Consider the following 25,306-nt stretch of genomic DNA (forward strand, 5'->3'; position numbering starts at 1 on the left):
TCCATACTTTTGCATCTGAACACAAGCCAAAGAGGCTGCATAACACTTTCCCTCTGCTGCATCCTGTTCTTCAGGACAATATGCACAAGTTTCAAGAACCACCAAGGCCCTTGTTTCAGGCCTCCTACTGAGCCTAAAACTGGGTTAAATGAATTGTTTTCTTCGTCTGTGAGGCATCGATACTCAAACTCTCCTGAAGCATCATGCTTCTTCCCAAGTCAGAAGCCTCAAGAACACAAGCAGAAGCTGCCTCGTTTACATTCATGCTAAGTACACATCAGCTTACATCCTTAAAAAACAGCAATGTTTCTCCAGACCCATATTTCACACCCCAGTGCAGCATGAAGAGACATGTTCTACCCCACCAACTTGGCATCTTCTCAATACCCTCGATACACAATTATTGGGGAAGCCCATTCCCAAAGGAACAGGATGGCAAGGTGCCACCCAGATGCTGCAGCAGTGACGTGCTTTGCCTCCCCAACTCTTTTGCCCGAGCCAGAGGTCCCCAACTGCTGAAGCACAGCATGCGACCATGGAACACTGCGCCAGGAATGACTCCTCTTCCTCAGGTCGCAACTACTACTGCCAGGATCACATTAAGCTGATAGGAAAATTTATCATTCTTTACTCTATATTTTTTACATTTGCTTGGAAACTTAAACTTACACGCAGCATTACATATTTTTTTTCCTTCTTTTTTTTTATTTTTTTCCCAGCTGATTCAATCCTAGTCTTTTTAAGGAGCATTTCCCCTTTCTTCCATTCCTAGGATGTTTTGAATGGGGCAGAGCTTAAGATGATGTAATAATTATTTATAAAGCGCTATAGAGCCTTACAATAAGAGAGGGTTGAAGCAATGAGACATCCTTTTTGTGTCCCATCAGCATGCTCTGGGGTTAGACCTCTGCTGCGGTACCACAAGCAGAATATACATTTTAATAGACAGCACAAGAAGAAGCAATGCTTCCAAGACATGCACAGCCTGGCAATGAAATAAATATGCCTTCTTCCATCTGCCTCCTCAGCAAGTAACTGACCCAGGTGAGATTTCCTGCTCCCACACAATAAAAGCGGGACAGGCAAGATGATAGGTACAAACAGGCATCGCTTCCGAACCATCCATTAACTGACATAGCGGCTGAACTTTCCTACTCTTCAACCTAGAGACTTTAAATTCAGGTTTCTGCATAAAAATGGGACAAAGCTGTAAAGGTCTTTGGCCTATAAAGATCTTTCATGCTGGCACTGCAGTCCCCAGCTGTTGTCTCCAGGCATTTTCATGATCCGATGAAACAGCATTAAATGTAAGCATATTGATTTAAAAAGATGTCGGGTCTGACTCAATTCCCACAAAGACACACAAAAGGTTCCCACAGACTTCCAAAGCAGGAGACCACAATCCCAGACCCTATGATAACGATTGCAACATCTTCCAGTAACCTGGATAACCAACAGTTCTCTAAAAAAGGAGTAGGCAATTATGGGGAGCCCTCCCCCAGACCCACTGCAAATTGGCGTTAAGCCTTGAGCCTATTCCTTGGTACGTTCCCAGCACAAACCTCTGTCCGCCTGCTCCAGAAAACGCCTGAGCTCTGAAGAGAAGCTCTGACATTTCAGTGCAAATCGCCGCCTTCAGCTCAATGTACCGATGCCAGAAGCCTCCACAGCAGCACGCGTCAGTTCAGGTGAGTTATGGCACCCACCAATAGAAACACCTCTTCTTTCAGCATCCGCAGCATTTGATTCAGATATTGCGCCATTTCAGACCGACTAACGACCCAAGGGCAGGTAGCAGAGGGCAGGAGGCACACTTATGAACGTAACAGCAGATGATGGGGTGATTTGAGAAGTTTGAAGGGGACGTGGTGCCAGGCTGCTTCTACCCGGGGGGTGTGATCTTGGTTGCTCCTGGGTCCTGGGGGGGGAGAGCAGAACCGACCCTCTTCCAGACGCACTGCAGACAGGGAATGCCATGTACGGTACAGATATTCCTTACGATAGTGTCCTGAAGTTCATTTTTCTCACCACATGAATAAGCTGAGTAATCTTTGGAACTATACTGTCTCTCTCACAGCAGCCATCACCAGCTGTGTTTTCAATAACTCTTCCCAAATGCTGTACAGATACACAGATGTAGATACTGGAGGGAAAAAAGAACCAACTTGGAGCAGAAGATACAACACTTCAATTTCTGATAACACCTATGAAAAGCCGCCTCCTCTCACAGATTGGCTTTTGGGGGCTGATGCTCTGACAACACCCTAACCGGTTTTTCATTTATAGTTTCCTGAGGGACATGTAGAAAGGGACAAGGTAGGAATATAAAGCAGATAGGAGACAAACACACGACAGTCATTCTGCACTCTATTTCAGCAAGCTGCAACTATTTCATCTATATAAATCTTCTCCCATCTCTTCTGTTCTAGGTCAGCAAAATCCGAGGGAACAATGAGGACCCAAGATTCAAGAGTTCAAATCATTACACTTGTCTGTGCAAGGGAGGATGGTGCTCTTGCATGAAAACAGTTTCCCACACAGTATTTGCTATCGGTTGTGCTGGAGATGCTAGCAGCCTTGACAGATACCCAGAAAACCTTAAGACCAGCCCGGCCAATGCTTTGTTATTGACGGAATAACCAACAGAGTATTCTTTTCCTACAGTGCACCTCACATAATTCATATTAAAAAAATGCAAAACAGTACAACAGATAAGAGTGCTGGGAATAGCACTGGGAAGGAGCTGCAGGTGCTTTCTTGCTGGAGAGGATTCAAAGAAATGGTGCCTTTCAATTCCCATAGAAACCCCAGGGAGCATGGATTTTGTTACGTCTTGACCTCGTCCTAGCAAGAGCTGGAGAGCCAAGCAACCACGGAAACACAGAGGCAGCTTCTCACTGCAGAACTGCTCCAGGAACCCCACAATTCCGACCTCCCGAGAACTGCAGTTTTGGAGATCTCATGCCCATGCCGAGCAGCCGGACAGGTGTAGGTACATATAACCAGCCCTGAGGTATGTCCATCTCTTCTCCTGATGGGCAATGCCCTCACCAGCACATTGCAGCGCAAGGAAGAGTTTTGCACAGCACGATGCTGAAGGGGGAGGCAGGTCTAAAGGGGGCGGTGGGAATTATCGTTCTTCAAAGCATCTGCTTTCAGACATACGGGAGAGGGAAAGCGAGGCAGGATCAGTCCGTAAGGAATTTCACTCCACAGTGTGAAGTGGTGGCGAAGAGCCTTATCCTTTCCCCTCTCTCCTGGGACTTCAGAGCCACCCAGCACAGCATCCCCCCTCCCCTGGCACCCACTGCCCCCCAGCCCAGCAGCTCTCCTGTGGCAGGGAGGGAGTCCTGAGAGCTGGGGAGAAGAGGAGATGAAGGGATTGTCATGTTTGATCTTAACAGAGCAAAGCAGGAGCAGGCTACAGCTGGCAGGCAGTGGTGCAGGGCACGATGCCAGCGTGGCACACACCACCCTAACAGTAGCAGCCAGAAATCTGAGCGTTGGCACCGCTGGCGGTCAGAATAGCAGCACTACCGCAGTATGGTACCCACCCTCATCTCTCCTCCGGGATAACTGGACTGCGTTTCTCCCGAGCAGCCTAGCAAAAGGGCAAGCGCGCAGAAATCCAAATGTCAACAGCATATGCTCATCTATAGGGTTCCAGTAGCATATTAAAGGCTGGCAAATCCACCGGAGCGGGCTGACCGCCTCTGTCCATGAACATCCCATGTTAGTTCCAGCCTCAATTTCTGCAACAGCCCCACGAACTGTCAGGAATCGCGTGTGAGGGCTGGGATTGAATGGATGTGCAGCAGACTGCACAGAGTCGCTTAGGAGAATCTAATTTGCCTTCGTTCTAAAAGAGAGCTCTGTTCAATAACAATAGGATGGAACAGTGGGATATAAACATCCCAGTAATTCATGGTGACTTCAAAGATAACACTCCGTACCCTTCTTATACATAAAACGATGGCTTGGGGCTTGTAGTTTTGTTTGTTTCTGTTTTTTTTTTTTTTTTTTTTTTTCAAACTGTGGATTTATCTTGCACAGTGGAAGCAGTATGTTTTATAATACAACTTCTGCCAGAGCATGTAAGACTAAATTTTTTTTTTTTCTTGTCCTTGGAGTGAATCATCGTGTGTAGGGGGTGGGGTTGGTTTATGTTTATGTTTTTTAAAATTAACCCAGCTAACCATTTATTCCATTCTGCACATAATTTGTTGCTTCTCTCTTAGCACTCCTTGAAAGACAAGCTTGGGAAATAAATATACATCTGGCAAGTCTGAAAGATGGGACTTTAACAAGCACTGCAGGCTAACTGGAATTCCACAGTGGACTATTTGCTTCCTCTTTCAGAGATAAATCAAAAGGAAAGGAAAAGAAAAACAACAGTAGTAGAAATACCTATCCAGATTTACTTGCAGCGGGAGCAAAAAGGTTTTATCACGTTAGCTCTATCAACATTTAAACAAAAATATTTACCAAGAACCGGGGGATTCAAAAGCACATTCCTGGTTTGCCTTCTTAATTCTTTGCTTTTCCATTTCCAAACTTCCCACCATGCGCCGCTCTGATGTCTCCCAGCAAACCCACATTACCACAGCCCGGTCTGGCTGATTATGAGGTGCGCTCGGTCTCCCGGCCTGCTGGAGCCAAACCACTCAGCAGAATACTTTGCTCGTGTGTAAAACAGCATCCCTTTCGCAGAGAAAAGTGCTTTATTCAGGATATTTACCCGGGGAATAGCAGTGTTTCACAAGACCGGGAGAACAGTCTGCGATTTTCCACCTCCAGGCTCTTCCTTGCTTTAAGAAAGCGGTGTCTGCCCACGAGGGTCCTGCTCTCCCGGGAGCTGGCGCTAAGAGGGGGAGGAAGGTTAGCACCCGCAGCAAACTTTCAGCTACAACAAATTTCTGCCCCAAGAAGTCGGCTGTGACAACTACTATTATGACTAATAGACATGGGTGTCCAGGCAGCCCGAAACAAACCCTCGGCACACGGCCGGATCGCTCCCGATAACCCAGGTTGTTTCCCGTGAAACTATGCAGAAAGAGAGAAACGGTGCAATTGGGACTACAGACTCTTCGCAGTGAGCTCCTGGAACCTAAACCTGCTCCAGATGCTCAGCCGCAACCCCGGCAAACAGGCACTGCGCTCATCAGAACGCCAGCTAGAGGAAAAACTGGTTACTTATTAAAGCGGAGTTTGCATTGACGCAGAGGAAGACAGACACATATTTAGCTTTTTGTGCGGATAGAAATGCATTCTGGAAGAGAAACCCCGCGAAGTTTGCGTGCTCGGTGCCTGTCTCTGTGATACAGCCCCACACTGCACGGCTCCTCGCTTGTTTTTTGCTGCTTTATTACGGAGCGTGAACCGACAACCAGACAGCGTTTTCTCCCAAAGCTTGCCAAAAGCCAAAACAGCCCAAGAAAGGGGTTTGCAGGTGAAAGTACCAAAATTTGTGTACCCGCAGGTGCAGAACTGATTAAAAGGGAGGCAATTTCTAAGCAGGTGTTTGTACTTACAAAATACAAATTAAGATATATACATACTCCATTGAAGTTTCTATAAATGGAGTTAATCTAGAGAAATGTCTAAATATGTACCAAATTTAACTAATCTTAGATTAATGAACAAGTTTGTTAATGATTTTTTTACGCAACTTTTATTTTAGGAAATGCTAAACAGTTTTATATAGAGCAGAAACGTGCAAGTATCAGAGAGCAGACGACTCATTTCTTATTTTTCTATAGAGAAATTGTGCTCTAATATAAATTATCAAATCGCACTATTTGACTGAATAAAAAGTAACCTATTCAATATTATCAATTAAGCCTTGTTACTTTCTGATTATTTTCTTTATGTAACTTTATCACTAGCTATTTTTATCCATGAAACCAGGAGTATTTATGGAATCACTCTTTGATATGGTATTTATTTGGGTTTCTTATTTTGATTTGTTTTAAAGGTAATTTAAGACTTCATGAAGAGTAACCAAACATTTAAGTATCTAGTTGTCCTGTTTCTATTTTGCTATGCAAGGAATTAATGCATTGTTGTTTTCTGTTACTATTACCTCCTGTATACCCTGGAACTACCCTTAAATTTTGGTCTGATTATCTTTTCCTTTGTGAGAGCTTATTATTTAGTTATTTAGTAGCTAGTAGCGGATGAGAGTCATTCTTCATTTATTTGACGGTGATTATTCCATGTTAAGAACCCAAAGTTATTTGGTAATAAATAACTAAGGATATTTTAATAAATGGTTACAAACCTTAATGCAGTGTTCTCTTAGCAACTACGCATCTGCATGGCATATATATCAAACTCCCTGCTTTATCTGCCGATTTTCAGTCATTCTCTTTCTAACCCAAACAGCATGAAATAGCATTTAGATAGTATCTTAGATGAACTGTTTCATTGTGCTCCAATCCTTTTTTCCAGATCAAAATCCATCACTCTGGGATAGTTTCTCACTCCGTGTCCTCTTCTTGCCACATCGGTATTTCTTTATTGAATTACTTGACAGATAAGAATTAACATGTCCTTTTCCGTATGCTCGTTTGCACAATAAATTACAAATAATCAAGATACTCAGTCAAATGATAGCATTTTGATTGTTTTCGTTTAAGTGTCCAAATTTTAGCAAGAAACTAATATTAACAACACACTGCCAAAACCCATTACAAATTGGGTGCCTTCGGAGTCCACCAGCTCTGTAGCTGCCTTCTGCCTTTGTTAAGCTGTCTCTTTCCATTTACACTCCAAATTTGAACTCGGCGGATGTGTACTCTATTTAATCACACACTGATAGCATGCACGAGGCACTAGACACTGTCAAAATTTGAAGGCAGGCAATCCCTGAAGACGGTTTGCTATTTCTATGCAATGGCTATCATTTCTCGCCTAGTTCAGTATTTTTCCTGTCGCCACAAAAAAGGGGTTTACTGTATTTCAATGGGCTCAGCCTGTGCCAACTTGCTCCTTCTAGCCTGGTGTTTTCATGTGGACTTACCTACTGACAGTAGCCTCACTACTGCTTTTATTTACGCCAGCAAAGAGTTTTTCATATTTCACCTCCTAGCCTTCCTCCCTGACAAACACACATACAGCCTTAAAAGAAAGAAAGAAAAAATATTGAGAGAAGAGCGAGTGTTTTGCTCCTCAAATGATTCCTAGAAGACAAAGATCAGGAAAAATGCCTAGTTAGTCACTGGATAAAGAAAAAAATCTGCATCAGCTCTTCTTTGACCCCTTTTCTCATTAGTAATTCAGGAATTTACCCTGTTCAATGTGGCATGTCTTCCCAATTAGCAACCAAGCCTCCAAAAAGGACACCAAAGTGGTAGGGATACCATGTGAAGACGGGGTTATATTCTTATGACCTTGCTCAACTGCTGCAGCCATTGGGTAGAGCACATCCATACAGCAGCTGCAAAGTTTTCCATAATCTCCTGGAGTCGATAAGAAGAGCTGGGCACGAGACCTCTTGCTTCACAGATAAGTTTTCCGGTAGAGGTGAGGATCACAGTAAAATCGGGAAAGGGGACTCTTGTCTGTATTGGGGTGGTTTTTGTCCAAGGTCGTAGTTTGGGTCCAGAGTTGCTACTGATGCAAATCCAGGAGGAATTAACACAGGTCTGGCTATTTTGATCTTGTCTCTTTTGTGACTTCCAAAACATTGCGATTTGGATTCCAAACATAATCCGGTTTTATAAACACTATTCTCCCTTTCTTGGGCTAAAAATATGCCATTTCCACTCTGAGCTCCTGTATTCTGATGACCATGTATATTAATCCATGAACTACTTTGGCTAATGCGCCCCAAATCCTTAAACTGAAAATCAACTCTGAAAACGTAGATTACATCAGTCCAGCTCCAGTGTTCCACTCTCGGCAACTACAGGACTAGATCCACTGCAGAGAGAGTGACGAGAACCTGAGCATGAATGTGCGGTCATAACGTGAGATGCGTTTATAAGCAGGTAATTGGTTCCTTCATAAAATGCTTCCCTCTTTGAGCTCTGGTCACAGCTGCTTTTGCAGAATGTTATGGAGATAAATTTAAAAAACAATAACAAAAACACACACAAAAAAGAAAAGAAAACTAAACCACCCTCTTCATTTTATATGGGAGATGTTCTTTCTCTGGAAAGGATGCTTCCTAGCCAATTATAAACCAGAGTGATTTACTGAGTTAAAGGCTTCTACATTTGGCCATACGCATTTATCTTTAGAAATGCAGCAACAATCAACGCAACACGAAAGCCAGCCAGACGCGTGACTGCCACTGCCCACTTTGGGTGGAAATTCTCTGTTACTAGAAACTGCAGAGCATGTGCGTGGGCAGGAGGGAGCAGGGCGGAGAGGTTTAGTCCCCGGTTGTCATTCTTTAGGCGTGACCACAATGCTGCAATCTCTGGAACGCGGCTGGACAGAACGGATGAGGAATGCCCCTGCCTCCCTTGGGGAAATCAGCCTGATGATGCCAGGAGCTGTGATTTGTCTCTCCAGGAATGCTGCCACCTGCAGCAATTAAACCTCCTCTATAACATGATTTAAACAAGAGGATATTTTTTCCACAGAAACTGCCAGATCATTGTTTCCTCCAAGTGCCTCTGACAGGCAAGAAAATTAATGCAACGAGGAGACCTCGAAATGGGGTACTGTGGCTGCCCGGAAAGCAGGTGAGGGATGCTGCGCATATAGCTTGGCAAAATTAAGTGAGCCTGACAACTCCATCATCAGTTCCCCAGCCTTATCCATCAACCAGCGTTAAAGGAGCTGAAACTACATCTGATCCCTATGCTACCGTCCACCTTCACCGCCTTTGTCAGACAGGAAACAAAGCGCATGCGTAAAACCGCTGCTAGATGCGTTTTGTCATCCAACATACCACAAGCAGACCTCCCAACAAACTCCAACAACTTCTCTTACATATCAGAAGACAATAGAGGCACTATATAGACATGGATATCTTTTTTTCAAGTCTTATTTTAAAGCCTTTTAAAGTTTCTTTAGAATCGCCCTCACAACAAAACCCTTATTATCAACAGAAATTCTTGCTTAGATATACCTCACCTCTTAGTTTTCATGAATGCGGATGAATAACAGCTTTCACAGATAAGAAAACGCAGTTACACAGACCACACTTTACCCACGAAAGGTCAGGTATTGCAACACACTGTACGTCAAACACATGGCAGAGGGACACGTTCCCCTCGGGCACGCTGGCGTGGGGAATGGGGAGTTTCCAGGAACATACCGTCCAGCTTTGCGAAGATCTTACCTGTTCCGTGATGAAGGAGCTTGAGAAAGTGACAGCTGACCAAAAGAAGATCCCACAGCTGAGAATGATCTTTCTGTTGAAACGGTCACCGAGGTAACCAAAGATAGGTGCCGCAACCATGAAACTACAGATGAAAACTGCAAAGGAGAGAAAAAGGAAAGAAACGTTTAATAAACACCAGGCCAAGAACATGAAAACTGATTTTCTGCAAGCCAAACCCTCTAGAGAGCAGTTCCATTTAATTAGACATTCTGCAGCCCTGACTTACAAAGCTGCCAGGCCTTCACAAGTCAGCGTTTCCCTAATCAAACTGATTTTTCATTCCCAGAGAAACTTCAGAGCTGTGAACCTGCCTGACACGGGGAAGCACCAGCCCCTGGCAGTCTGCTGCGGGGATGGGCAAAACCAGGACTGACTAAACGAAGAGCTTCTGCCCAAATGTCACCGAGAAGGGGAAGTGGAAGTTGGGAGGAATTTCAAGCCAACGGAAAGCAAGGTGAGGGCTCCTTGTTGGCTCTTGCAGCAGAGACCAGAGACAAACAGGCCACAGCAACTGGAGTTCTTTCATCTTTCCTGGCAGTATTTTAAGGCAGCTGTGGCGCAGTGAGGCAAAGCAGTTAACATTACCATCACCCTACTGGCACCAGCCCTGTCGTTAGACAGAAAACTCCTGTCTCCTCATCAGGTCCTTTAACCAGTACTGAACTTGTATTTAAACCCATCACTGAGCAACAATGTCATTAAAAGAAAGCGTTTTAACCTAACAAAGCCCAAACAGCCCAGGAACATCCTCTTCTGAAAAACTACGAGTTCACCTTTCCCCTTTGCTTCCCCCCCAAAAAACCCAAAGCATTAACCCCAGTAGGAACGAGGCTCTCGCTAGAACAACCTCTGCAAAACCTCCCCAGCTTCAGCACCCACTCCTCCAGCCCAGTGCAGAACCACCTGCCCAGTGACACCACTGCAAACACCTGACACGAGCCGCCCACACCGTGTTCACGACTGATTTGGAACTCGGCAGCAATTGCCAGATTTTAAGCTGATTTATACCTGGCTCTTGTCTCTCCACATCAGAGATCTGGATGAGAGCAACTGCATTGATTTTACTGCCATGCAGTATGAGCTTTTTCTTTCACTGACGGTCTTGGGTTCAAGAGACCCAGAAGGATTTGGGTGGGACACTGGAAGAGCCGGAGATCATAGAATGGTTTAGGTTGGAAGGGACCTTGAAGATCATCTCGCTCCACCCCCCTGCCCTGGGCAGGGACACCTCCCGCTGGAGACCCCTCTTTAGTCACGGAATTATGACTCTCATTAATTATGGGGCAGTCTTTGGAAGGCGGGGTGGGCTTTCGGTACTGTCTAACCCTAGCTCTTCACTTTTAGTAATGTAAAAGGGGGTGTGGGGGGGATAGAATAGGGGAAAAAACCGGCAAGAGCAGCGGACACACCCCTTTGGTTGGAATGCGTTTATACAATTAAAGTGGTTAAGACCCAAATTATGAATTTTTCATGGATGATGATATACGATAGCTCAAAAATGTGCAGAATGCTGAACTATGAAATGATTTAAACGTCTCTTTTTAATGTATTAAAATGTCAAAGCTGCTTTATAAATAATACATAGCCATTTGCATCTATATTTTGTGAGCCATATGATTGTGTGTATATCACTTTTGCACTGTGATATTTGATAGGAATTACAGATTTACTCTTTTTACATTTAGAGTAAAATAAACGGAGATACTGCAGACGTGTTAAGACATGAAAAGAAGCACGTGCAACATTATATCACACATATTTCAATAGTAATGCTGCGAGCGACGCTGAAGCTCAGAGGCGCATAAGGTCTATTGATAGAAGGCTCAGTCCCTGCATCTCCCCCCAAATCCCCATCCTTGTAGCCCCCCCACTGCCGGCACAGAGCCCAGCTTTGCTGGACGGGGCTGCTTGTTGCATTGTGCCTCCAGCCCCCATCTTTGCCCACGCGAGCTCCCACCCAGCCGGCCCACGCAAGGCTCAGGGTAGCCCAAGAGCCCCACCGTTGTGCTGAGCCAGGTTCCCTGCTCCATGGCAGGACAGGGACTGCCTGGGGGAATAAATGTTCATTTTCCTACACATTTTGTCACGCTCGCCCACCCCTGCAGCACAGTCCAGCTCCATTCCTGCAACCCTCGGTCTCCAGTGAACTTGGCTCTAGTAGACCAAAAGCGGCTCACAAACCTCTGCTCCACAAGGGTACATCTGCACTGGCCCCAGTCCAACAAGGCACTCAAGCACATGCTTACATGAAGCACTTTAGAGTCATCAATTCCACGATTAAGTGCTTTCCTGAATTAACACCAAAGCGCTCGGCACCTCGCAAAGCGGGTGCGGCAACCTGGCACGAAGGGTTCATCGGGGACGAGAAGCAGAAAATGAGTCTGACTCGTACAGAGCAGCGCGCCCATTGCAATTTGACCTTCCCCTTGGAAGGACACTGAAATTCATTCATCTCAGAATGAGATATTCTGCTGTTTTTACAGTGTAAAAAGACACAGAGCTAAAAAAGCTTCCAAGGGAAAATTAGGAAGATCCAAGTCAGCGTCCCACTGTTTCAAATATCGAATAACCTGATTAATTCAACTTTGAGAGATGGAGGGTGTGATCCAAAATTCACATTAATCAGTGGGATTATTAGCTTCAGTGACCTCTGGATCATAAATGCAAAGTCTAGAATTTGGGCAAAAGTAGGCAAAAAGCACAAACCTCCTCTTTCCAACAAAACAAAGTGACAAAAAGATCACCCAGTGCCTTTCCAACAGCACACATCCTGCTGTTACTCAAATCCCTTCGGAGAATTTATTTTTGGAAGATTCTGAACTGAGCTGCGAGCTTTGTCCCCGGTAAGCTGCTGACTTGACAGCTCCACAAGGTGTAAAACGAAAGGACAACGGACCCTAATAAATAACAGGTAATGGAACACAGCTGTCATAATAATAAATGCAATTTATATCACAGTATTTATGACCCAAATATGCACTGGAGCCTTGATTGACTCAAATAAATGCAGAATATGACGGCTGTGCGGTCTGTCAAAAGGATCGGCCTGTTGTAGGCATTTCGCACGAATCAATTTTTGCAATTACTCCTGCAAACGACAGCTGAGCCCCCTGAACGGCACACCGGGTCGGCAGCGCAGAGGTGAACGGATGTAGGGCATGTTATATGGTGGGATGGAAACCCGCGTTACTCCAGACCAGCAGACAACTAACCACCACGAAGGAGAGCTCTTATCCAGAAGACAGAAAACTGCCCGCGCCTTCAGTTGGAGAGCAGGGCAGCAGAAACAGGATTAATTAGCAGCGGAAGATGGGCACAGCATAAGGCAGAGGGCTGCACTCCCGTTAAGGAGCCAGGCACTTGTGCCAGCCTCTTCCTACCCGGCTCCTCTCCCCTCCCCTCTCCCACAGCATCTTCTGCTCCTCGCCCTCACCCACACCCAATATTTTTAGACCAAAATTAACACCCCAGTGACACCACAGCAGTTGCAGCTTTGGCTCAACCCACTGCCCCAAATCTTTCATATTAGGAGAGCGCCATGACAGAGGCCAGTGTTTTGTTTGCCTCTTCCCAATCAAGGGCTCCTCTTCCCATTTACACTTAAAGCCATCTCAGAATATTACCAACCCTTGAAGAGACGTACAGCGCAAGCCAGGGCAGAGTTAGGAGTCCATTGGGATTTGGGATGAGCTACTGAGAAGGTAGTGATGGCTTTCGGAGCACCTGTGGGCCGGTATAGCCGTGTCAGTCACCATTACGTATGCCATACAGCTAATTTCTCTTGGTAAATGACCTCCAACAGTGCCAGCAGAAGCAGCTTGGTCCCAGCGCTGGGTGGAGCTGAGACACATTTCTGCAGAAGCAAATTATGGTGTGAGCAACAGATGAATCAACAGACACATAATGAATGCCACCCCAGGAGGGAGGCGCTTTTAAGTACAGGTATTTTCAAAAGGAGATCACATTTGTCTTTATACCTCCCTTTGTGGCGGAGCCACTGAAATGCCGACTGTGGTGAGAACACAGGAAGAGTATAATTGCCCAAACAGGATGGCTCGGTGTCTATTTCTGCCTCCGAATGCCTGTCCCACCCCGTACAGGTGCACAGGCACCGTCCCAGCCAGCACTGCCCAGCTTTTTCCGTGCACGGCTGGAATTACAAAAATGTACAGCATTAAAAAAAGATATATTAAAAAAAAAAAAAATCTTACACTTCCCTCTCCTCTCCTCCACCCAAACACCCACGGGAGAGGGAAAACATCCTCCCCGGCCTCTGTTGCTGCCTTCACGTAGCACAGCCTCGGTCACTGCCCGGGGATTGCGGTGGGGAGCTCTGCCCTCTCTGGGGCTCTCTGGGTGCCCCGTGGAAAAGCAACACCCCAGAGAGCGGAAGCAAAGGAGATGAGAGGAGAGGGAGAAAACATAGACTTCATATTTAACAGTCACAAAAAGCTCCTCCCTGCTGGAACGAGGCTTCCTTGCTCTTATTTTTCTCTGCTTTCCCTCCAAACAAAAATTTCCCAGCGTGACTCTACAGCCGTTCCCCAGAACGGCTCTGACCCACCAGCCTTCCACCCCTCGGTTCCAAACCCATTGCCGTCCCAGTCGCACTTGCTCTTTTCTTACAGGAGCTGCTCCTGCCAGCAGGTCGCCCGCGCAGCAGGACCAAGAGGGGAGCGAGGCACGGACAGGGGCACTCACAGAGGCTCCTCCGTTACTGGAAGGCTGTGAGGATCACAGGCACCTCCGAGAAAAGATCCTTTCTTTCCCTTTTGACTTCACACACACAGGGTTTATTTTTTCCTACCATGAATACTTCTAGAAAGGTTCAGGTTCAGGTTCAGGTAAAAATAGCTCGCTCGCTCTATGCAGGGATGCTCGACAAGTAAAAAAAAACCTAGTGGCTATCTTTGAGCTCTGAGTCAGCATGAAACCGTATGTACGCGTCTAATTGAGTGCTGACAACGTGTTTGGCTCTGTGGAAGGCAGACCCAGGCAGCCTCTGCCTCAAGGGACCGACAATCCACTTCGACACAGCAAAGAACGCTGTGCTGCGAGGTTGTTAATATTTTCCCAACAACAAATTTCCAAACAATGAGAATACCTAAACACCCAGCTCCCTCTGGATGGGATAATTTACGGGTGTGAACAAGCACAATCCTGCTCCTCCTGCACGAGACGCTGCCCTGCCGGGCTTTCTTCGAGCCACTTCTACTCCAGGGACTTTTGGTCGCAAACGCACGTGCTTGTGAAGCTGCTGATGGGACCGGCTGCCGTCTACCTGCAATGGCGAATAAAAGACCCTCCCAACAGCCCGACCAACCCCTCTGTTTCAGAGACATGTTTTTGCAATGTTCCTTTTTTTAAATTTTCATTTGCATTACAGTTTTATGCTATAATACTACTACTGAGCACATACATGGCATGTTTAATCACAGTGAGGCTTGGGACAATTTAGAAAGGAAGTTAAACATCATTAATTTCCTTAGCCCTGAAGTAGAAATTAAGACACAGGAAAGTGACCTGCCCAGGGTGAACTACAGAAATCTTGACCCCACATAGGTCTGCCAGTTTCAGCAGTGTCCTGTTTACAGGACCATAACTATGCTAAAGGTATTCTTGAAGGTCTACAATCACAATTAAAAGCTTTTTTTTTTTTTTTTCTCTTACCGCACCATCCAAGCTGAGCAAGACCAGAGATCCTTTCATGCTACTTACCATTGAACCTCATAGCTCAGACACAACACGGTGATGAGACCAAGTGATATCTGACTATGGGGCACTCCAAGGCCCTGGGAAAACTCAGCAATGTGATTTAAAACATTCATTTTTTGATGGAGATGAATTCTTACAATACAATTGCTCATAAAAAATATCACCCTTGAAATCATCATTATCACAAAACTCTACTATAGGTACACTGTTACATCACTCTCCACGTGGTCTTGGTTTTACTCAATTTCTAATTCAACAGCCAACAGATGGACCACGTTACTGTGTTCCACCAAGTGCAGAACGCAAGATCACTGGGTCCAGACTACCACGCAGACTCGAGGTTTCTGACAAGCGTAAGGAGCTCTGAAACACACCATCAGTTCCGTATGTCATATAAAGCTGTCACATGCTGACAGCATCAAACATGGGAGCCTTAAAAAAAAAAGGCTCAAGAACACACCAAATCAACTGGACTTAAGTATACAAATGTTGGGTTTGGACACGGCCTGAAATGCTCTCCCAGAACAGATCACAGTCCAAGACGAAATAGAGAATTTCATAACCACCTCATTCTTGTACGCTTGTGTCCTCAGCAAATTAATGAGGAGAAAAGCAGTGCTTTAAAAGGTGTGGACCTAATTACTCCCACTGTTTACATTTCTCTCGTGTATCTCTGTTTGGCAGGATGCTCGAGATGGCGCTTCCCTCGCTGCAGATGCCCCTCATCAGTATTCAAACTCCAATCTCATCTTCTCCATAGGGAGCATGTTGCACCATGCGGTGCCAGTTTTTTTCCTTAGAGCAAACTGCTATAAAATATAAACAACATGTTTAGGATGACTACATACACATGCAGCTGACATACACATTTACATTGAGAAGAAGGCTGCTGTACCATACCACTCAGCCTCATTTGCTGTGACAGGGTCAGAACCCGGCTACAAAAACAGAGTTATGAAGACAGACAAGGCTTGAACACAGCTTTCCTGGCAAGTCTGTCATCGACTCAACATCACGCAAGATGCAGCCCCGGGAAGAATTCAGTACTGATAATTCCACCCCTTTTCCTCGCTGCAGAAACCAGGTTCTTCCAAGAGTTAGCCCTTATATTCCCAGAAAAGGATATCCTGAAAGCTTGCTTTGTTCACCTTAGCCAACAAGAATAATTGCTTCAGTGGGAATTGCTGGGAAATCCACTCCTTGGAAACAGAAAATCAGATACGAATAGCCAGAAAACCAATCCAATAACACACTAAAGCCACCTGAGCTTTGAGAGGAGCTGTACTGGGCAAAGTAGCAACCACTATGGTCAAATATAAGTAATTGCTGTCAAAACTACCATACATCGTGTATATCATTGATCCATGCAGCAGTGAGTATGTGATGTTACGGATGTGAGAGGTATTTCACTCACTCTGTGCATTGCTGCACCGGGATGGAGAAATACTCCTCTGCAGTCCCAAATGCCCAGAAAACAGCTACAAGAAATAACTCCAACAAAAGCGAAGCCTAAAAAGGGCAACAACCCTTACACTGAGCACTGCCGGGACTGGCAAAGACTAGAGTCCCACGGCAGCTCCTGACAGGAGGAGCCTTACAGACAAAAGCATTAAAATACAAATCAAACCATGAAATGTTCAACTCAACTAATCCATCTGCAAGTGCTGCGGCATGGCCAGCAGTGGAAGCAAACCCAAAGCCGTAAGACGTGAACTACTGTCATTCTGGTCTTCTAAAGAGCCCGTTTGAAGGGCTGTTTGGAGGATACAGGACAGTTTGATCACCACCAGTGAGAAGTGGCTACGACCAGTGAGCTGTCAACTGGCTGCCGGGCTGAGACCGGCACGTGCCTGCAGCCGGCGGTGTTACCGCTCAGCACCAGAAGACAGAGAGAGACCCAGAAAGGATCAGGCACAATGCACCACAGAGAGCACGAACCCTGCCGTAATACGTACTGCCTCCCACATAAACTTAAAGGAAAGACAAACAACGTCTCCAGCCTGCTTTTCAATACACCTAAGCTAGCATCTCCATAAACCTCTGTGGTCCTCACTTCCACAGTCCACAGCATATCAGCACTCCCGAAGGAGTAGTAACGATGCTCCTCTCACTTAGGGCTCACAAATACTACTAGAACGATCCAAAGTTTGAAACCAGTCTGACTCAGGCAATCAGCGTTGTACAGGAAAAGGAAAACTAGTTTTGACTTAAAAGCCAAGATCTGAAACAGCACTCAGATTCTCCACTTTTTTAAAAAAATAATTTCCAATATTATGTCAAAATTGAAGCTGCATTTAAGGATTCGGCTGTTCATATCTTGCTTATAGCTAACGCAATTAAGTAGAAGGTTATTCACAGGTTATTATTTCACAACCATTTTCCACATCCACTGAGGTCCAACTCTATCATGCTGTACTTCAAAACGCTTTATCTTAGCGTGCAGTGGAAAAGCTGGGATTTTACTGGGCTGGTCAGTCTCTCTGGATGTCCAGCAAATTTAGTTGGAGCGGGAGCTAACTTGTTACTAGATTAAATTTTGAACAGCTGTACACACAGAACATAATTTAAAGAGAAAGGAGGAAAAGCCCAAACTCATCGCTTTTGCCTTTGGGCATCGACATCTTCACACCTGGGTCAGTTCCACAACCTGGTTCATTGCACAGTGGGCAAAAAGAGGGGGCAGGAATGGGAAGCTGTGGCAGAGGTTGCTTTCCATGGCAGTGCCGTACAAAGGGCATGCCAATTATTGCCTAAGACAGCATTAGATCGCTGACGCTTCGCAGCAGCACCCAGAAAATGAGCTTGTCTGTCTGTTTAAACTCTGCTTTTGCATTTCTTACCTTTCGGAAATGAATGATTAAATAAGTCAAGGCCCCTTTTGTTTTCTAGCCACTTCCACTTCAAATTGTATTTCTGCAAAATGCTTTTAGGGTGGTTTGATTTAGGTTCCTGACCAAAGTCAACGGAAGGACTCCCGCTTGATTCAGTGGGCATTAGAGCTGAGTTTTTTGTTTAGGTGTAACTGCCTACGAATCCCCGATGGCAGCACAGATTAGAACCTCTTTACCAGTAAACAGTTTTACTCCTTGTAAGTTTACTGCATCCCTGTAACATAAAAGGTTATCACTGGGAAGAGTACAGAGAGCATCAAAAAGAATCGTCAAAAGGATGAAACAGGGCCTTGTACAGTAAAACATTAAACATACTGGAATAGAAACAACTGATGTGGGATATAGAGAGATCTAGCACCATGAGTAGCACAAAAAAGGGGAAAACTGAACCACCTCCTCCCTTAGAAGACTGACCTGGTGGCATCAAAGAAGGCTGGCAGCCACAAAATTCAAATCAAAGGAGGTATTTCATGCGCAAAACTTACCTAACTGGGATTTTATCACAGGAGGCTATGGGAGCTCAGCGTTTATCTTATTTCAGAACAGGGTTGGACAAAAACTTGGGAGAATAGTAACATAAGGATTGTTAAAGAGAACTCCTCTTGTTCAGAAAGTCCTCAGCTATCCAGTTGATAGGGTATACCAGGGAACTATCACCATAATCTTGTCCTGTTCTGTTATTTTTTGCCCTGTATATGTGCTTTTGATCACAAAAAGACTGAATAATATACTAAAATGACCTCTGGTCTGCACAGATACAACTATTCCCATGTTATTCTGAAAAAAAAATAAAAAATTAGGAAGACAAAATTGCATCTGCATCACTTCTTCCAGCTTGATTAGGTAATGGCTTATTAACATGTTACCGTGTTGCACCTAAAATTATTTCTAAAAGATGGAACACAGTTCATAGTTACATTTCTAAAACCACAAGTGACCTCGTCCCTGCACATGCACACTCCCAAGGTAAAGTAATGAAACACCCAGTCAGTTAACAGAAGCTGTGTCCCATTGCGATTTCTTCTCCATTTGACTTTGGCTGCTTGAGAAACTTCGCCAATTAACAGAGTGGAGCAAAAGAGGACATCATCCCTTCCTGGCTGCAGCCTCGGTGCTCGCTCAATGCGCGACACGGGCCGGTTTGCCATTGTGTAATCAGTTGCAGGGATACTCATTAACTTAGCTAGCCAATGAGGATGGATCCGTATTCATTCTGCTCAATCCTGAGTTAGACATGAGGTCCCAGAGGTGCACCGATCAGTCAACAGCTTTGCAGCACTGCAACATCGTGAGTGACACTCCTACAAGATTGGTTTTTTCCTCAACACGACTAAAATACCCCTGAAACCACCTTAGCTGCTGTTGTAGAAACAGCCAGGAATCACTCCTAGCGCTCATGCAAGTCTGCAGCTGAACGAACAGCAGTTTTGCTTTTCCCTTTCTCTGTGGTTCTCCAGGAGGTTCCGTCCAGCTGAGAGCTTCAATCCCAACGAACGCCCCAGCGGGGAGGAGGGCTGCTCTCACCTGCCCGGAGGATGCGGCGCCCATACCCAGGGCTCAGGAGCAGAGACGCGTGTCTTGAGAAAAGTATTTAAATAACATAGGCATAATTTATTATATTCTATTCCCTTCCTGTACTTGAGATCTTTCTTTTTCTGTTGCATTCAGGATGCCGGGCGCAGGCTACAGCTGTGTCCGCAGCAGCCTTGGGAAAGAAAGGTGAGACCATTTTGGAAGAACTGGTCAGACTCTGCCTTGTGCCAGTACCAGAGCCCGTGTGCCCACCTGGAGAGCAAAATCAGGGGCTGCTGAGGACAGCGGACGACCCTTGTCTCTTTTCTGGCGGGTCCCTGATCTACGGCGCCGCAGAGCAAGCGCGGGGCAGGCGGTGCAGGCGGGGGCCAGGAGCGCGCCGGTGTCCTCAGGGCAGGACCAGCGACCCGCACCATCGTCCACACAGCCGTCCCACCACCGCGCGCACCCAAACACACCCAGAAACGACAGCCTAAAGCTGATAATGCCGAGTAATCTAAATCCCTTGATCCTTGAAATCTGCGTTGAGCACCGAGAATGAGATTTAACTAGCAATAAAATACTTTACATCCGTTATTATCTTAATAGAATGATACATCATTTGTATCTGCTGTAACGAGAAACAATGGTCCTCGTTTCCAATTTGAGACAGAGAGGGAAGGCTGTTTTCCTCCTAAAATGAGGTTTACTATCCTTCTTTACAACTGCACCACTAATCCCGCATCCTACCTCAACTAACATTTGAATTTCCAATCATTAACTAGTGTGCATTAGGAGATATTTCATCTCGCAGAGAAATCCATCTCGAAACCTACTCCCTGCAGCAGCAGCAGCAGCACAGGAGAGAGATGAGACACTTTGAAAGTATGGTGTATTACTAATAAATTCTTTGCTAAATGTAATTCACCGACAGCAGCGGCTTCCTAAGAAAAACAGCGCAATAGGAACCACTTCCACTTCTCTTTAGAGTGGAATCAAGAGCTGCTCGTGCCACAGTACTGAGGGAAACGCTGCAAGAAATGTTCATCTGACATATTCTTATCCCAGAGACAGACTTCAGGTTTGTTTGGGTTTGTTTTTAAAAGGAAATTAACAGATAAATGCCTATTCCAGAGTAGGGACACCTTGCTAACCTCTACACATGAGTTTGTCATAGCTGCTGGTGGCATTTACAAAGCAGGAGAAACCCTGCAAAGACCAAACTTACAGAATCATAGAATCACAGAATCGTTTTGGGTGGAAAAGACCTTTAAGAAGTCATACGCTTCAGTAATACACCGTACAAACTGCCCGGGCACAGGAGAGCGAACTCAGTCTCAGTCCCACTCCGGAGCGAGGGATTCGGGGAAGGCTGGGGCACAGACGCTGGTTTGGCTGGTAGCCCCAGCCGGAACGTGACCCTCAGCCACCGCCTCCTGCCAGGGCCACCAACGTGGGGGGATTTCGCAGCTCTCGGCCCTGAGGGCTGTGCTGGTGGGAACAGAGGGGACGCCGAGAGTGGCAAGGAAAAAGCTCCATCAAACCTTGCAGATCCACATGGCTCCGCTTTGGGAACGCGGGGACACACAGCTCCTCGCTGGCGTTCTCCCCAGGCAGCCAGTGGGACTGATTGATTTCTTTTTCATTATTATCACAGTTCTTTAGGGGGCTGCTATACCATCTATAGTGGGCTTGGCAAAACACACACTCCTTCTTTTGAAGGGAAAACGACCATACTCTCATTTTAATTATGCAATTGGCTATCAACTAACCCAGCACTGACCGCCTCCATGCAACCATTTTCTACTCTGGCTAGGACAGAGGTATGAAACGAGACTTTGCTCTCAAGCTTTTCACATCCATCATTGACATCCACCAAAGTGGTCCTACCGAGAGTTCAAACTGAAGATACATCTGCAGATTACATCACTTGGGAAAGCACGTAAAGAGCGGGGAAATGGAGAGGGAAAGGCTTTGGGGTTAACGAGAGACCACCAGTGCGCGCCGGGCCCTGCTTCGGCGTTACCCCCGAAGCACAGGAGCGGAGCACCGATGTCTGGATGGGGAAGGACAAAAAATCACGTTCACAGCGCGCCTTTGTACGTGTGCAAATAAAAGTGTGTCAGGGTTTGGTAAGCAAACTCCTTTGGCATCGTTGTTCTGCCAAACTGTTACCTTTCCAATTCAAGCCATACATCTTCAAGAGTGCTTTTCACAGGTCAGTAAAATAGCAACTTTTAAAATCAGGAAAACCTCAATAACTAAGAAAATTATCAATCTGAAGGGAAAATTGCTGATTCATCTCTGTGTCGCAGCCAACTTCCTTCACAGAGGTCAGTTCACATCCTTCTAAATTTCTAATCTAACTTCACCCTGGGCTTACGCTGCCCGCCTCTAGTGATCTGGAGGAAGGCAAACATTTGTCACATTAAACTGAATTTTAAGGGATGAAAATACATTACCTCTCATCACAAGAACTTCCAGAGGACATCTGAAATACCTGACTTTTACTCACTCGCTCTAAGATGCAGGCAGCATCGACCAGGGGTATTGCTCTTAAAATCCTGCCATCTGCAGCCTTATGCTAATTCTCTTTTCTTGGAAACAGAAATCACCATGGAATGGGCACGCGCTAAAATCCACAGAAGATACGGATATAGAAGCAAGTGTGGGTAATTGCTTTTGTTTGATGTGAATCCAACAGCCTGGCATTGTTTTATTTTCCTCAGTTTTTGCTCCAACTTTGGCCCCTCCCAGGGACCCCAATGCTTGATATAAATAGCTTCCTATTTATTTGCGGAGGAAGCATATATATTTCTTAATGCTGCCCACCAAACCCTTACTTCTAAAAAGCCACTTGCCAGTCACAGAGGGAATTTCAGTATTTTGTCCTGCTCGATTGCCCACTTTCCCCCTCCCCCCCCCGAGTTGCCTGTAAAATACAACAGCATCTCGTGCAATGACAGCTCGTGCTATATAAAGTACCCCCAAACCGCATGGATTTCACAGCGGAAATTTCTACAGTGCTGACCAGGTTTCAATTCGAAGCAGCAACACAGGAGGGGAGAGAAGCATCTCTCGATGGTATCCTTAACAGCAGCGTCCATCTTTTTGCCGAAGGCGTTGGCAGGGTATAAATAACGACAAGCCCCCCGATAAAAGATCTTTTATGTAACCTCGGGAGACCAATTCATAAGAACGCGAGAACAACGGCAACAGATCAGAAAACCAGGTAGTCCCGCGTCCTGTCCGGGACGGTGACAGCAATCAGATCCTCCCAAGGAAAGTACACAAAATTCCTACGCAGGCAGCTGAATTAAGCCCTCTCAAGAATTGTAATGTCTTATCTACGTAAAGATTTGGTCTTTTAAGCTCTGGCCCTGACAACACTCCTTGTGGCATTCATTTCCACAAGCTAACTGTTCACCGAAAACTTTTTGGGGTGCTTTCCAGCAAACTCCCCTGTACTGATTGTCTCTGCACAATGAGGGAAACAGAAGGAAAACACCCCCCCCACCTTTTCAAGACATTAATTACTTTATGCGCTTTTACATTACACCCCCCTCCCCTATTTTTAAGAATGAGCAAATTACTAATACAGATTATCTTTCAAACTACTCCCGTAAGAAGGAAGCGAAGGGTGTGCATGTGAAGACCAAATGTGAGCGCGAGCAGGGGCCGGGGCCGGCTGAATGGGACCAGACGCGTTGGCCAAGAGCGTGGTGCGTGCCCTGGCTGTCTAGTTTCATTATGAGTCATGAACTCTCTGAAAGGCAAGGAAGGAACCATTTGCGCTCTTCACTTACCCTGTACCCTGAAATAATATTAAACCACCGAACCTGGGCTGGTCATCAGCACCACGTGGGCCAGGGAGGGGTCAGGACGTGCCAGGCAGCAAGATCTATTTTGGCAGAAAGCAAAGCTCCAGCCCCTCAGCAGTCCCCACACTGCCTTCTCTTGCTGCTAAATGTGTCAGGTCACTCCTCCTGTGCTTCTCTTAGGGACTGGCACCTAAACTGCAAGAGACGGGCTTTCCCACCAGCCACCACAGGTCCACGGGCGAGGCAGAGAAGTGAACCAAAGAATCATAGAAAGGTTTAGGTTGGAAGGGACCTTGAAGATCATCGAGTTCCAATCCCCCTGCCATAGGCAGGGACACCTCCCACCAGCCCAGGTTGCCCAAGGCCACATCCAGCCTGGCCTTGAACACCTCTAGGGATGGGGCCTCAACAACCTCTCTGGGCAACCTGTTCCAGTGCCTTACCACCGTCAAAGCAAAAAACTTCTTCCTAATGTTTAATCTAAACCTGCCCTCTTCCAGTTTAAAGCCATTCCCCCTCGTCCTATCACTACATGCCCGAGTAAGAAGTCCCTCCCCAGCTCTCCTGTAGGCCCTTTAGACACTGGAAGGCCGCAGTAAGATCTCCCCGGAGCCTTCTCTTCTCCAGGCTGAACAACCCCAACTCTCTCAGCCTGTCCTCCCAGCAGAGGTGCTCCAGCCCTCGGATCATCCTCATGGCTCTCCTCTGGACCCGCTCCAACAGGTCCATGTCCTTCTTATGTTGGGGACTCCAGAGCTGGATGCAGTACTGCAGGTGGGGTCTCACGAGAGTGGAGTAGAGGGGCAGAATCCCCTCCTTTGACCTGCTGGCCACACTTCTTCTGATGCAGCCCAGGTTGCGGTTGGCCTTCTGGGCTGCGATCGCACATTGCTGGCTCCTGTTGAGCTTCTCGTCAATCAGCACCCCCAGGTCCTTCTCCTCAGGGCTGCTCTCCAGCCATTCCCCGCCCAGCCTGGAGTTGTGCTTGGGGATTGCCCTGACCCAGATGCAGGACCTTACACTTGGCCTTGTTGAACTGCATGAGGTTGGCTTGGACCTACCTCTGCAGCCTGTCCAGGTCTCTCTGGATGGCATCACTCCCCTCAAAGAAGAACGTGATCTTATGACATCCAGAATGCCTGCAACTGCCACCGCTCCGCATGTCCAGCACGCTTTAGAAGGAGTCTCACCATCATTTAAGCAACAGTGGTCTGAGCACACTTCCCACCCAATTCCACACGATGCCCATCAGCACTTAACGGACTCTCTGCCAGGGTACGGAGCTTATCCGGCTACTTTTTCACATGCCAGCAACATTTCAATAGGCTTTTGTACCACAAAGTAAATACAAAGAAACATTGCTATCGACTGCAATTTGCAATTACATACTGACTAGTAGGACAAGAGAGCTGAACAAGCTGCAGGCCGCAAATAAACACCGACAATGACAAGCAGTCTCCATCCTACCATGAAGAGGGATCACGGAGTATGTAAGGAAGCCTCTCTCACAGTTGTAAGCGGCTACTGCTATTTGACAGAAATTATTCGCTGATTCAATTTTGCCTGCAATATTTAGAAATGCTCTTGCTTCTTGCTGTTATAAACGGCAATTTAGACAAAGAGCGAGAGGTTCAGAGTGGCCAGGTGGCCTTCAAAAAGGGATAAATTCATTTAAGGAAATTGATGAAATACTGATGTATCCCAATGTTTAATTTGCCATGGTTTGTAAAAGGAAAAGGATCATAACAGGACAAGAGGTAACGGGCACAAACTTGAATATAGGAAGTTCCATCTTAACATGAGGAGAACCTTCTTTACTTTGAGGGTGGCAGAGCACTGGCACAGCTGCCCAGAGAGGTGGGGGAGTCTCCCACTCTGGAGCCATTCCAAACTCGCCTGGACATGTCCTGTGCCACTGCTGGAGGTGCCCCTGCTCTGGCGGGGGGTGGGACTGGGGGAGCTCCAGAGGGCCCTTCCAACCCTCACCAGTCTGGGATTCTGTGATAACTACACTGGAGAACAAATCAGGT

General features: G+C 46.2%; 1 protein-coding gene across 1 annotated transcript in view; it reads right to left on the minus strand.

The window, feature by feature from the left end:
* The window catches only part of SPNS2 (SPNS lysolipid transporter 2, sphingosine-1-phosphate), a gene marked incomplete at both ends in the record, with an annotated part of 140,387 nt that overhangs the window by 64,119 nt on the left and 50,962 nt on the right, over positions 1-25,306 (minus strand). Inside the window, one exon of the mRNA XM_082493036.1 lies at positions 9,296-9,432. Coding sequence (XP_082349162.1) covers positions 9,296-9,432 — 137 coding nt within the window. The remainder of the gene's footprint in view (positions 1-9,295; positions 9,433-25,306) is intronic.

Source organism: Vanellus vanellus (genome assembly GCF_965231255.1).
Source record: "Vanellus vanellus genome assembly, chromosome: 19".
NCBI lineage: Eukaryota > Metazoa > Chordata > Aves > Charadriiformes > Charadriidae > Vanellus > Vanellus vanellus.